We start from the raw sequence: 15,712 nt of genomic DNA on the forward strand, positions 1-15,712 counted from the left end.
GTGTCTCTGTGCCCAAATTTCTTTTTCTTATAATGACACAAGTTAGATGGCATTTAGGACCCACCATAGTCCAGAATAATCTGAATAATGTAACTAATTACCTAACCAGAAACCCTGTTTCTATGTAAGGGCACATTCATAGGTTCCCTGGGTTAAAGCTTCAACATTCCTTTTGAGGGGACGCAGTACAACCTGCAGCTTACAACTATTTTAGTCTGTTCTTTCAACAAATATGTATTTAGTGCCCCTGTGTGCTAATCCCTGTGCTATGCCTGTGGAGTACTATTTAGTGAGTAGTTACCTTGCTTCTGGCATTGAAAAGAGAAATTTTGATTTCTAATGGTTTAGGAGAAAACTAATCAACTACTGCTCACACATGCAGAGAAAGAGAGAGAGAAGAGAGAGAGACCAAAATCTAAAAGGATTAACACATTTGCCATGGGAAAGTAGACTATTCCCTGACACCTCTTCTCCCAGTAAGTTAAGCAACAGGCTGTCACTAGCTTGCTGACTGAATACTCTCTGTTCTAAGCTCTAGAATCTCGAATACTTCTATGTTCCTGTACCTTTACAGCACACTTGTGAATGCTAATTCTCCCACTGGATCCTTAATAAAATCAAGACAGCAGGGGATATTTATTTGACAAGACATTCTTTCAACCTCACCACAAGCTTTCTTGAATGTCACTTAGGCTAAAAGTATAGTCAATCTATGGTAATAATTCATAGAATGAAAGTAATAATTATTTTGTAATTTTTATAACTATTGACATACTTTTAAAGAGGCTAGTAATATTAATATGCTACTACATTGCTTTTTATGGTAGGTACCTAATGAGTTTAAAATATGGGGTATGCTCAGATATGGTAACAGGGGAATCGTGACCTAAATTAGTGTATTTGAATTGAACTATAAGGGATACACAGGAGATAGCCAAGAGGCTAGGAAAGCATTCCAGGCTTACAGAACAGAGTAAAGGAGCTAAAAAGAGGTATCATAGCTGACATAGGTAAGCCTTAGAAGCGGTGAGTGAGAGTGAAAAGGTCAGTTATGGTTTTACTTATTAGACCCAAATTTTCTTGTTATAGATGTTTAGACATAAATTTATTAGAAATAATTTGCAACTTTCCTAGGCATTTGTAACCAGAACCAGGATTGAGAGACTATCAATCAATTATTTAGAATGGTTGAATCTATCAAATATAAACCCCAGAGTTGGGAGGAGGCAATTTAGCTTGAGTGAGAGTTAAATGGTCAGGAGGAGCCAGCATTTTAGCAAAGCACGTTGTTTGCAGTGCAGGCATTCCATACCTATGAGTTCTGGCTACTCTATCAGAACATGCCTCCTGCTAAGTGCTGGGAAAACAGAAGTTGACCAAGTAATTGGGCCCCTGCCACCAGTCTGGGAGACCTGATGGAGTTTCTGGTTCCAGCTTTGGCCTTGCCCAGACCTGGCTGTTGGGGGCATTTTGTGAATGAATCAGTAGATGAAGACCTCTCTCTTTCCTTTTTGTTCCTCCTTTTCCTCCTCCCCCTCCTCCCCTTCTCCTTCTTCCTCTCTTTCTTCTCCTCTTCCTCTTCCCACCTCCCCTTTCCCCTCCTCCATGCTCTGCCTTTGAAATAAATAAATCTTTTCTGAAAAAGGAAAAACAAGGCAAGAAATAGATGTTTTCGAGGTTTGTACACATGTTAAGCTTGTTTTTTTTCCTTTACCCTAAATTCAACAACAAGAAACATTAAGGGTCTTAAGGCAGAAAATGACCTGATCAGATTTTCATTTTGGAAGTTTGCACAACCTGACATCTCAGGAACAGATTAGACAAAGTCAATAGCAGATATGAGGAGACTAATGTAAGGGAAGCTGGAGTAGCCAAGTCAAGATATAGTAACAGGATGAAGTCTTAGGTGGTAATTAGGAAGATGGAGAAAAGTAAACAGATTTATTATATTTAAGACTTAAAATTAGCTGAACTTGGTAATAAAAATAAGAATAATATAATTCCAGATTTTTTGTTTGAAAACTGGATAGAAGCTGTGGTATTTACTGAGATTTTGAGATAATACAAAACAAATAATAACAAAAACTTGCGGATTAAGATTATTAGTTGTTGAGCCGGCGCCGTGGCTCAATAGGCTAATCCTCCACCTTGCGGCGCCGGCACGCCGGGTTCTAGTCCCGGTCGGGGCGCCGGATTCTGTCCCGGTTGCCCCTCTTCCAGGCCAGCTCTCTGCTATGGCCAGGGAGTGCAGTGGAGGATGGCCCAGGTGCTTGGGCCCTGCACCCCATGGGAGACCAGGAAAAAGCACCTGGATCCTGGCTCCTGCCATCGGATCAGCGCGCTGCGCCGGCTGCAGCGGCGGCCATTGGAGGGTGAACCAACGGCAAGGGAAGACCTGTCTCTCTCTCTCACTGTCCACTCTGCCTATCAAAAAAAAAAAAAAAAAAAAAAAAAAAAAAGATTATTAGTTGTTGTTGGATATATTGAAATTGGAGTTCCTTTGTGATTTAAATGTCAATGTCTAATATCTAATCTTGGTTCTGTAGCCCAAAGAGAAAAATAGGGGCAACATAGAAGATATTGTTGACTATACTGAGAGCATTTTTTGGCAGGAAGAAGGAGACTGAATCAAAATTAGAATATTAAAGGGAAAAGGCGGGCTGGCGCTGTAGCTCACTTGGAGTTAATCTTCTGCCTGTGGTGCCGGCATCCCATATGGGGGCCGGGTTCTAGTCCCAGTTGCTCCTCTTCCAGTCCAGCTCTCTGCTGTGGCCCAGTGTGGTGGAATAAGAAATATGGTGGAATGAGAAGGCCATGCCAAGATGGCTGCTGGCAAGTGAGCATCAGTTGCTCGGGAGTGGCTTTGGAAACCCCCAAAAACCCCTCAGGAAACCACCTGGCAACAGAGCCTGCCTGGCAACAGGCTATGATTGGATAGCTTCGGATACTGCCTGGCAACAGGCTGTGATTGGTTAGGGCGTAGACTGCCTCTTGACTGGATTGGCTGACTTTTTTTTTCTCTTAAGACTTAGAATAGGGCGGGCGCCGCAACTCAATAGGCTAATCCTCCGCCTAGCGGCGCTGGCACACAGGGTTCTAGTCCCGGTTGGGGCACCGGATTCTGTCCCGGTTGCCCCTCTTCCAGGCCAGCTCTCTGCTATGGCCCGGGAGTGCAGTGGAGGATGGCCCAGGTCCTTGGGCCCTGCACCCCATGGGAGACCAGGAGAAGCACCTGGCTCCTGCTTTTGGATCAGCGCTGTGCACTGGCCGCAGGCTGTGTCCATTGGAGGGTGAACCAATGGCAAAAAGGAAGAACTTTCTCTGTCTCTCTCTCTCTCACTGTCCACTCTTAGACTATCTCTCACCATTCTCTTCTAGCCTATAGGGTTTTTTATGAGAAGTCAGCTGTGAATCTAATTGGATATCCTATGAAAGTAATCTGGTGTTCCTTTCGTGCGCATTTTAGAGTATTTTCTTTATGTTTTACTGTGGAAAGCTTGACTACAATGTGTAATGGTTAAGATCTTTTCTGGTCATGTCTGTGAGGAGTTCTATGTGCTTCCCCTATTTGGATGTCCCTTTCTTTCTCCATATTGGGAAAGTTTTCTATAATTATTTCACTAAATAGGCTTTCTTGTCTATTCTCTCTTTCCACACCATCAGAAACTCCTAAGACCTATATGTTGGGTCATTTGAAAGTATCCCATAGTTCTCCAACAGTGTTTTTTTTTTAATTTATTTTATTTGAAAGGCAGAGAGAGTCAGAGAGAGAGAGGGAGGGAGGGAGTCATTTCCATCTGCTGGCTCACTCCCCAAATGGCTGCAATGTCCAGAGCTGAACCAATCTGAAGCCAGAACCCAGGAGCTTCCTCCAAATCTTCCATGTGGGTGCAGGGTCCCAAGGACTTGGGCCATCCTCCACTGCACTCCCAGGCCACAGCAGAGAGCTGGATTGGAAGTAGAAAAGCCAGGACTTGAACCAGCACCCATATGGGATGCTGGTACTGCAACAGGTAACCTCACCTGCCATGCCACACAGAGCTGGCCCCTCCCACACTGTTTCTAATTTGTTCTTTTTTTATTTTTTTGGTCTGACTGAAAAATTTTCAAAGATTTGTCTTCTAGTTTAGATATTCTTTCTTCTGCCTTACCAAGTCTGCTGTTAAGGCATTCCACTGCATTTTTTATTTGATCTATTGAACCCTTCATTTCTAGTATTTCATTTTGATTTCTCTTTAAAATCTCAATTTCATGGTAAAAATTTTATTAATGTCATGTGCTGTTTTCTTACATTCGTAAATTTGCTTGGATTGCTTTTCAGTAATCCTATGATTCATTTGTTGCATTCCATTTCTGGCATTTTCTCAATATCTTCATCTTCACATTCTAATATGAAGATGTTGTGTTTCTTTGGGGGTGATGGTCATGGTATCTTCCTTATTCTTGTTTCTTGAGTTTTTGCATTTATTTTAGGCATTTTGGGGAGTTGATTGTTTTTTCTTCTGATGGCTTTTATTTTTGAGCTATTCCTTGGTGGCTTAGTGGAATGTCTTCACTTTCAGTGAATACTAAGAGCTGTGCAGTGGGTGTCACCAGGGAGCAACCACAAGCTCTGAACGTGATTGCCCAGAGACTCAGCTACACCGTGCACCTTCTCATGTAACCACCAAGTCCCCACAGTCTCAGCACACAAGCCTTCCTCAGTCACCAGGTGCAGAGGTTTTGCCCTGTCCTGCCATCGTGTCCAGTTAACAAAGAGGCAGATGTTCCCAGAGCCATCTTACCTAGGCATCTGGATTCTGGGAGGCTGGGTATGCCTAACAGCCCTACATGGATGCCCTGTCATCTCTCTGCAAGGTGCAAAATCAGTGGGGACTGTAGATTTTTCCCTCCACTAGAATCTTTGGATCACATGCATACACAAGAGCCACTGACCAAATGTTGCTCTCTCTGCACCGCTGCTGCTAGTACTTCCGAGAAGGCGTCCTGTCTCTGTGCACATGCACAAAGGCTACCACAGCTGCTACCCAAACCCAAAATGTCTCCTGCCCTTTCTCAGCCAGGCAGCAGGTGCTGTTTTGGGGAAATTGGGGTAAGATAAACATGTCCCTCTATCTCCACTACCTCCACTGGCAACTCTAGCACCCAGGGCTCCAGTCTGTATTCATGCCATGCTTACCCTTTTGCTATATCACTATGGTTTGCTGCAGTCCAGTCTCACCCCCATATCTAAGCTGCCACCCACTCAGGCTTTGCCAATTGCAGTCATTTGTTGTGTTCACATTTGCTGTATGTACACACCCTCCACGGCATTCTTCTTCCTTTTGTAGGATTTCCAGTGCAGTTTTCTCTCTAGTTCTCCCCTGAGAGTGCACTTCCTACACTTTTTTTTGGTATTTATTCCTAGTTTAGCAGAGTATGTTATTCCCTAATCCGTGATCTTGGAATCCCCCAACTACACTGATTTTCAGATCTACCATGTTTGGGGTATTTAAAATATGGAAATATGTAGTGCTCTAAGGGCCAACAAGTACCAATAGTATATATTATTTTACAAAAATTTTATTTGTCTCCCCTATGTATTTGACTACAGAATATAAATCTTTTAAAAAATGATTTACAGGATGGGATATTTTGGGGCAGCAGGTCAACCCACTGCTTGGGCTGCCTACATCACATATCAGAATGCCTAGGATCAAGTTCCACATCCACTTCTGATTCAGCCTCCTGCTAATGTGCACTCTGGGAAGGCAACACATAATGGCTCAAGTAGTGAGTCCCTGTTGTCTGTATGGGAAACACAGATGGGGTTCTTGGCTCCTAATTTTGACCTGACCTAGCTGTTATGGGCATTTGGAGGATGATCCAATGAATAGAAGATATCTCTCTTTTTCTTCTTTCTCTCTCTCTTTCTACCTTTCAAATGAATACAATTTTTTTAAATAGACTTGCTAGAATGTTCTTTGAAATCTGCCAAAAATTTTAACTATCCTTTCGGAAGAATCTCAGTCCAATTGAAATTAATGTTTCAATCAAAATTAATATTGTTAAAAATTACCCTTATTTTATTAGGAGAGCTGACCAATTAATACAGGAAGATAAAGATGATGTCATACCATACTGCATAGCTGTTGGTGATGTGAGGAAACTTGTTAATTTTTTTATGTCAAGAGGCCAACTTAAAGAAGCTCTGCTAATTGCACAGGTACAACTACATCATTATACATGCCACATATGTTGGTGGGTGGACTTCCAGCAGGGAGAAGATTATGTTGATGGATTCACCTTCATGTGATTGATGACTTGGCATCTGTCTACCTCTCTTGACCTATGCCTCAATATTTCAGTCATACTATCTTTGTTCTAGTCACATTGAACATATTTTAGATCTTTAAGTGTACAAGCATTTTTGAATTCTGAATTTTTCACATGCTGAATGTTATATTTCATGTATTTGGACAGCTTCTTTTTTTAGTAATCACTTACTGGAACCTCATTTTTCTCAAAATAATGTTCTGAAATTATCAATACTATCTAAAGATTAATTAAAGGTTTAATTAAATTCTAGGCAGCATGTGAGGGAAACATGCAAACCTTACACATTTCTACACCTAAAGGAGCTTCATATACTGATGATATCTACAAAGAAGATTTTAATGAGTGAGTGATTTATTCTTTGTTTCTGTTCCATATTTTTTTAAAGATTTTATTTATTTATTTGAGAAGTAGAGTTACAGGTAGTGAGAGGGAGAGAGAGAGAAAGGTCTTCCCTCTGTTGGTTCACTCCCCAAATGGCTGCCATGGCCAGAGCTGCGCCGCTTCGAAGCCAGGAGACAGGTGCCCCCTCGGGGTCTCCCATGCGGGTGCAGGGGCCCAAGCACCTGGGCCATCCTCCACTGCCCTTCCAGGCCACAGCAGAGAGCTGGACTGGAAGAGGAGCAACCAGGACTAGAACCCAGTGCCCACATGGGATTCTGGTGCCGCAGGCAGAGGATTAACCAAGTGAGCCATGACACCGGCCCTCAGTTCAATATTTTTTAAGGTTGCTTTCCCTTGATGAGTTTTTGAAGACATGTAGTTCATCTGTCTGAGAACTTGGCTATCTGTGTCCTCCACTGCATTTCTCATTATGATCTAGTTCCATTACAGCATCCATGCCTAGATAAATCAGGAAATAGTTGGCATGTAGACACAGCTACACACATTTCACATAGCTTTCCATAAAAGCAAAATGCATTTCAGTAGAGAAGTTGTTTGTAAATTACCTAAATACTTAAAAACTTACCAATCTGTTGGGGAGGGCATGCAGTGAAAGAAAAAATGTGCTGCTTATTAATGTTTCACTGTAAAGCAAGTAAATATAAAATCATAGTAATGCAGTTTATAAGCCCATGAACCAGGAATCCATGTTTGAAATAACAGTTAGTTACCATCTAAAGAAGAAACTTATTTATTGTAAAAAACCTATAGACATTAGAATTTTTCAGCCTTCCAACCCTTTTTAAATATCTGACAGCCTACCGTCTACTTACTGTTAGTTCCACTTAATGCCCTAGAAATTGGATATTTAAACTTCTAGGACACTCATCAATTATGTTAAGCAAATGTTAAACAAATAACGTGGTGGGAATATGTATCCCTTCCTGGATCTTTGCTGCTATTCTCTGTCAGTTCTAAATGTGGCACTGTAAATATCCACTGCATTAGTAATATCTTGATTCCAACTGAATTTTGAAAAATTTCAGCTCAACCTATTTTTCTTCTAAGGTTATCACCTCTGTAGCTGAGCCATAATTATCCAATGAGAAATAGGAAGTTTTGAAAGCCAGGCTTTTCTTCTGACACTTTATAGGAGCCAGACATAAAGGGAAGTTTCTCAGATCACGTATTTGGGAAGACGGCTTCCCTGATTTATTTTTTCTGAAAAATAGGGTTTTAGGGACCAGTGTTGTGGCTAAGCCTCCGCCTGTAATGCAGGCATCCCATATGGGCTCTGGTTTGTGTCCCAGCTTCTCCTTTTCCGGCCCAGCTCTCTGATAGAAAGCAGTAAAAGATGGCCCAAGTGCTTGGGCCCCTGTACCCGTGTGGGAGACCCAGAGGAAGCTCCTGGCTCCTGACTTCAGATCCTCTCAGTTCCGGCCAATGGCAGCCATTTGGGGAGTGAAGCAGAGGAAGGAAAATTTTTTTTTCTGTCTCTCCCTCTCTCTGTCTGTAACTCTACCTCTCAAATAAATAAATAAAATTCTTTAAAAAAATAAGGCCTTGTACTAAATCAAGGTTGTCTAATTAAATTCTATTTAATCCTTTATTCACCATGAAGAAAGGGCATTGGTTCACTTTTGTGATGGAATTCTTGTGTTTATATAGAATATCTGTTCTTTTCTTTCTAGACTCCTGCACAAAGTCAGTAAGGAACTTGCAGAGTGGTATTTTCAGGATGGTCGAGCAGTACTAGCCGCATGTTGCCATCTAGCTGTAGATGATATTGAGGTACAACATTCAAATTGGCATATATATTTTAGCGATTCCATAGTGTTTAGGGAGATATGGTAACTTCATAAAATCTAGTTTTGCATTTTTCCAAGCCTGAGTAATAGCATCCCTAATAAGCACATATACAGACTGTGAAATCTTTTTTATCGTAATATTAATATTTATAACAACATCCTTTAAATATTTTATTATGTATTAAAAGTGGTAGTGTGGTGAAGGGAAGATTAACTGAACTTGGACTCAAAAGATCTGACTTTGAGTCTTGTTTCACATACTGACTTTGGTATGTCATTTTAGCTCTTGAAGTCTCAAAAAAATAGACATATGAATAACTGTTTTACCTTATCCACATATACTTGTTAGGTTATACAAATACAAATTAAAGCACTCATTTTTGTGTATATTTTTATATATTACTAACAAGTTTTATTTTAAGGTACTTGCCATTTGACTCATTCATGTAATAGGGAAAATATTAAGCTAAAAATTCCATTTTACATTTATCCTTAGGTACATTTACTTTAGAGAATAATTGGTGGTTGTAATATATTCTTTCTCTTTTTCTTTCTTTATTGATTACTTAAATTTTTATTAAAATAAAGAACGCAGATTTCATGTAGTTCCTGTGGTGTATAATCTTGAAGAGTCTTTTAAGAACGTTTGTGTTCTTCTGATAGGATCATTAAAGGATGTGTTGAGGATATTGCTGTGTTACTACTTAATTACAAAAGTAGGGCCAAGAGTTCTGAATTCTTAAATTCTGACCTGATGAAATTTCCTGTATTCTGTTATCACTTTTCCATGTGAAAATTTCAATTACTCATTCATAAGTACTTCATAGGAATGTTACAATCAATATTTTATAAGAATAATTGATTTATAGGTTAATGCTACTTTATGTGCTTTATGAGCTTGGAGGGGAATGATGATCCTACCCTGCATCTATGCAACTGAAGAAATTATTTTCTTATTGAGCAAGCTTGCTATGGCATACCTGATTCGTGGAAATGAACTGGAGTTGGCAGTCTGTGTGGGCACAGTACTAGGAGAGTCTGCAGCACCAGCAACACACTATGCCCTAGAATTATTGGCACGAAAATGCATGATGATTTCAACATGGTAAGAATTGCTAAACTCAAAGAAAATTGTAAACTACATTTGATAAGATATGTGTTGGGAGACTATAGGATCTCCTTTTTTGTGAATGATAAGATTGATAAGATCATGACAAGAAATGGCAATACAGGAAGGAATTACTGATGAAAACTACCATGTTTATATAATGAAATCCGCCATATCCCATTCTGAAGGATCTTATATCTTAGTTTGATGTTTCAAACCACCTACAATATCATGACCAATAAATATGTGATTCACATTTTTAAAGATTTATTTATTTATTTGAAAGTCAGAGTTATACAGAGAGAGAAGGAGAGGCAGAGAGAGAAAGAGAGAGAGAGAGAGAGAGGTCCTCCATCCGCTGGTTCGCTCCCCAATTGCCCGCAATGACCGGAGCTATACCAATCCAAAGCCAGGAGCCAGGAGCCTCATCCAGGTCTCCCACGCAGGCACAAAGCCCCAAGGACTTGGGCCATCCTCCACTGCTCTCTCAGGCCACAGCAGAGAGTTGGATTGGAAGTGGAGCAGCCAGGGCTCGAACTGGCACCCATATGGGATGCCGGCACTGCAGGGGTGGCCCCACCCACTATGCCACAGCGCCGGCCCCAGCTGTGTGATTCTTAAGATCATCAGAACAACAAATTCCACGTCTTAAAAATTCTTCATATCATCAGGTATTCCTTTCAGATCATGTGTCCTAGTTGAAACTTTATAAAATAAAGTTGCTTTTCTAAGAGAAAACAATATCAAAAATTGTTTTGCTGAAGACGTGAAATGGACCATCTTCCAAAACTGTGGCTGTATACTAAGAATTAGATCCTGGGAATTCCACATCCAAGCAATTGTAGCTCACATCTTCAGAGCCACAGTCTTAGGTCAGACAATCCAATCACATTGGAGTCACCTTTAGGAATTATGTGGTTCTATCTTCCAGAGAAGTTTGTTGAATTAAGACGATTTTAGAATTGTATCCTTTTTCCCTAAATACTTCCATACCCCACCAAAATGTGTTTGTACCTTACCATCTTCTCATAACACCACTGACCTTCTGTTGAGAACTATGTAGCCAGTTACATAGTTAAAATGATTTGCCTTAGACTCATCCCAAAGTATGAAATATAACTCAAATTATTTATTCACAAAGGTGGCTGACTCTATGCTAAATCATCATCTCATCTAAATCAGATGGGTTTAGTTTTAACAAAGTAAAAATAAAACATAGCAAATATAAAATAAGCTTTTTTAAAAGTTTAAATATCACCTGATGGACTATGTATCATCACTTTTAATAAAATCCAAACTTCTCTTTACCTATAACCACTCCTCTGCAAGAATTCTTAATTTCTGTGACCATCGATGTGTATAGTAGAATTTAAGATAAAACTCAAGTTCTGAGAAATACAGTGCTTAATTTAAAATACTAATTTTAAATATAGTGGTTAATTTCTCAAAGAAATCTAGAATCCTCACAGCTAATAGTAGAATTTTACATATTAAAAAAACTTGATTAATTTAAAGAGAGTGTTCATAATTCTATAAACTAAACACAATTCAATTTTAATGTTTATTGGGTAAATTTGTTGCTTCTTGGTATTCATTGTATTTTCATGATATTAATACTGAGTATTTTCTTTTTAGCTTTCCGTCTGTTGGATACAGGTATTATCTAGTTTTATTTGAAAGCATGTTTATTACAATCCATGTACTATTTTATTCATTTTGAATACTACCTCTATAGTAAAAAATGTTCATTAAATATTTTCAGTTTGTTTTACAATATGCCAGACCATATGTGCATGTGTATACATATATAGAGAGATAATTATATAACTGAAACCACAGAAGGCTAACTATAGAGTAATATGAACTATGTACAATATCATTCAAGATTTTATACTTAATATTTATACAACAAATGAACTATGGATCTCTACAATACTGTACCATAGCCAACTCAACTAAGCAAAATAAAATACCTGACCTTATGGTGAAATGTAATAGTTCAGATAATTTTATTTGTATGTATTTTATATTTATATACATATACATATATTTATTAACTTTATTGGTGTATCAAATTCTTATGATGGTGAATTAAAGAATGAGTAAATTAACTGTTCTGTTATAATTTTCACTACATGCCAATATAATTCTATAGTAAGACAGTTGTAGTTTGTCTACAGTTCATAGAAATTTGAACAGAATTTTAGCATTGCTATTTTATATATGCTGAAAGAAAAGGATAAATCTGTATTCTCATGGACATTATTTAAAATTCCTACTAAATTTCCTATCACAAAACAGATAAAGTCATTCATACTTTTCAGTAACAACATATAAACTATTATAATTTGAAATATGGAAAAATACTTAAATATTTACTTGTTCAATGATAATAGAAAATATGGCAGGTTGGACATTATATTTAATGTTAGATAACTTGAGAAAATATTATAATGATTCATTGAACTCTTGGTGATTCTCTATTGACATCATCCTGAATATTAGTTATTAGTAAAATGTTATGAAAATAGGAAAAATTTTATGAAACCTCATTAAAGTGTTTTTATTGTCAAAGCCTTAAAATAAGCTTACTTCAGTGCTAATTATCCCGTTTGTGATGTGTCTGTATTTTTTTAAATAAAATTTTTTATTTGACACCAGATGTTAAAAATTACCTCTATGTCCACTTTAGGCTCACCATATATTTGATTGGGCACCTCTTACGTTTTTTGTTTTTACCTTTTATGTTTTCAGAAACAATTGGTTAACATAAATGAATGACCAATTGAAATTTTGCTGAAGTTTTCACAAAGAATAAAGAAGATTTTACTTTCAGAGCCCTTGACACACAATTTTATAAAATCTTGAAATAGCATCTGTTCTAACATCATACTGAATGAATATCTATATTTCAACTTATTAAAAACCAAATAATATCATGAATAATTGAAAATAATGTGGTTTCTCAGTTATGATGCATGCAGCCAAAAACTCCTCAACCAATAATTTTAAATATATATATATGTATATATATATAATGTTTTAATGTGAAACTGCTAAGTCCGTATTCTTATATTTTAAAAAAAATCTTAAATTTTATATTCCACTGTCTGAATCTATTGAAAATAAGTAAGAAAACTATACTTCTCTCTTTGATTTTTTTCACCTAAACTTTAGAAAAATGTGCAGGATACCTAAAATTCTAAAGTTAAAATAGTTAAGTATTCTACTAGTTTCAATGATCTGGCTAAACCAATTTTCCACTGTTAATAAGTATAACAAAAGTTGATAAAATTAGGCTTCACAAAGTTTCTTTTATAATTTTCTCCAAAGAACTTAGTTCAAACTACTTAGCTTGCCTAGGGAATTAATTTGTAATAATAAAATCTATTATACAAAGAATTATATGTGAGCTAAAACTTTAAAATTATTTAGCAATTTTATAAGATGTTTCTCTTTCACACCCTTTGTTATCTATTGTTTAAATTAAAACTAATTTCATAATTAGGTAGGAAGTTAGTACTACTTGTGTAAATAGAAAAACAAATCATATGTATGAGTTTCTTGCCCATGAAATATTTTAAAATAGTAGCTTTTTCTCCAGATAAGTTTTCCCTTTTTTATGTGAGCAGGAATTTGGCAGCTGATCTTCTTCTGATGACTCCCAATAATGAACTACATTTAGTAAAACTCTGTGCTTTCTACCCAGGATGTACTGAAGAGATAAATGATCTTCATGAGAAGGTATGCTGATGATATTAAATATCCTGGTTTGGAATGCAATGCTAGTATTTAATTAGTTTTAGGTTGTAATATAGAGAAACACAGTATCCCTTTGAGATACTTTTAAATCCAATAAAAATCATAACAAGGAATAACATTTGTTGAGCTTCTAGTATGTGCTTGGTACTGTTTTAAATTTCTACATGCATTAGTATCTTTGATAATTCTTTTGATATCCTAGAAAACAAGGACCGTTGCTATATTTTTACAGATTCAGAGAGGATAAAGAACTCGCTCAAAACATTTAATGCTGGGGTAAAAATTTCAAGTTCAACATATCTAATTCCAAATTTTAGGTCTTTTTCACTGTACCACTTTGCATATTAAGCTATTATATGATAAATTTCTTAAATAGAAGGCTTAGAATCTTTAAAAGAACACATATAATACAACAAAATTCACCAGCATTATTCTAAGGTGAATAAGTATTAAAAATAATTCTTTTCAGAATATAAGAATCTGTGTATTTGTATCCAATATTATATAAAAGACAACCAAAATGTCTAACAAAAGGGAAGTTATTTATATAAATTACAGTACATTTCTGTGTTTCAATGCTATTAGTCCACGAAAAACATCATGAGGCTCTATTTTTATTGTGGTGAGTAGATGACTTTAAAACATGGCTAAATAGCAGATTACTGTGCAATTCGGGACATGCTCAAGCTGACTTACCTCAAATGGTAGAGTTAGAAACATACCAGGGGATTCCAATTCAATCCCATCAAGGTGGCATGTACCAATGCCATCTCACTAGTCCCAGTGATCAATTTCTGTTCACAATTGATCATAATGATAGGACAAAGAGCCAAAGGAAGCACAATAAACAAGAATAGTGTCTACAAATACTAGCTGATAGAATCAAAAAGGGAGAGAATGATCCAACATGGGAAGTGAGATACACAGCAGACCCATAGAGTGGCAGATGTCCTAAACAGCACTTAAGGCATGCGGATCTGGCTGAAAAGCCCATGAGAGTATTTCAGGCATGGAAAGCCAAAACACTCTGGGGAACAAAAAAAAAAAAAAAAAAAAAAAAAAAAAAAAAAAAAAAAACTAAATGAATGAAAGATCTCCGCGAATGAGAATGAGATCCCAGTGGAAAGAATGGGCCATCAAAGAAGGAGGTACCTTTCTCTGAAGGGAGGAGAGAACTTCCACTTTGACCATGGCCTTGTCTAAATATGATCAGAGTCAGTGAACTCAGGGGGCTTCCATAGCCTTGGCAGTTCATGACAAGAGCCTAGGGTGATTACTGATGCCATAAACAAGAGTGTTAATTTGTTAACAACAGGAGTCACTGTGCACTTACTCCTCATATAGGATCTTTGTCCTTAGTGTGCTGTACATTGAGATTTAATGCTATAACTAGTACTCAAACAGTATTTTTCACTTTATGTTTCTGTGTGGGAGCAAACTGTTGAAATCTTCACTTAATGTATGCTAAACTGATCTTCTGTATATAAAGAGAATCGAAAATGAATCTTGATGTGAATGGAAGGGGAGAGGGAGTGGGAAAGGGGAGGGTTGCGGGTGGGAGGGACGTTATGGGGGGGGGAGCCATTGTAATCCATAAGCTGTACTTTGGAAATTTATATTCATTAAATAAAAGTTAAAAAAAAAATTAAAAAATAGAAACCCCCCCAAAAAAATAGCAGATTACAAAACAATACACATGCCATATGACTTCATTTTGAAGATAACTCAGAATGCACCTATTATTTGTTTATAGCACATAACAGAAGATACCTAGTGCCGCGCCGCGGCTCAGTAGGCTAATCCTCCACCTTGCGGCGCCAGCACACCGGGTTCTAGTCCCGGTCGGGGTGCCGGATTCTGTCCCGGTTGCCCCTCTTCCAGGCCAGCTCTCTGCTATGGCCCGGGAGTGCAGTGGAGGATGGCCCAAGTGCTTGGGCCCTGCACCCCATGGGAGACCAGGATAAGCACCTGGCTCCTGCCTTCGGATCAGCGCGGTGCGCTGGCCGCAGCACACTGGCTGTGGCGGCCATTGGAGGGTGAACCAACGGCAAAAGGAAGACCTTTCTCTTTGTCTCTCTCTCTCACTGTCCACTCTGCCTGTCAAAAAAAAAAAAAAAAAAAAAAAAAAAAAAGAAGATACCTAGAGTTTCTTTTTTAAAAAAGATGTAAGTAGAACATTTGCTCATCTTTGATTTTCAAAATAACATTTTGTTTTACTTGCTTGAACCACCCCAGTTGGTGAATGGCTGTATTCATTCAACAGATTCTAGTTCCTAACTAAGTGTAATGTAAATACACTTGATCTTGTATAGGTGGATGTATGCATGTAAATGTG

At 37.8% G+C, this 15,712-nt stretch overlaps 1 protein-coding gene across 4 annotated transcripts in view; it reads left to right on the forward strand.

Moving 5' to 3' along the window:
• WDR17 (WD repeat domain 17) overlaps positions 1–15,712 on the forward strand; it is a 105,920-nt gene that overhangs the window by 76,135 nt on the left and 14,073 nt on the right. For all 4 annotated transcript variants that reach the window (XM_051832508.2, XM_051832497.2, XM_070068306.1 and 1 more), the window contains 6 exons: positions 6,073–6,205; positions 6,569–6,660; positions 8,391–8,490; positions 9,473–9,612; positions 11,251–11,271; positions 13,248–13,359. In XM_051832508.2, the coding sequence (XP_051688468.1) occupies positions 6,073–6,205; positions 6,569–6,660; positions 8,391–8,490; positions 9,473–9,612; positions 11,251–11,271; positions 13,248–13,359 (598 nt within the window). The remainder of the gene's footprint in view (positions 1–6,072; positions 6,206–6,568; positions 6,661–8,390; positions 8,491–9,472; positions 9,613–11,250; positions 11,272–13,247; positions 13,360–15,712) is intronic.

This window comes from Oryctolagus cuniculus, chromosome 2 (genome assembly GCF_964237555.1).
Source record: "Oryctolagus cuniculus chromosome 2, mOryCun1.1, whole genome shotgun sequence".
Classification (NCBI taxonomy): domain Eukaryota; kingdom Metazoa; phylum Chordata; class Mammalia; order Lagomorpha; family Leporidae; genus Oryctolagus; species Oryctolagus cuniculus.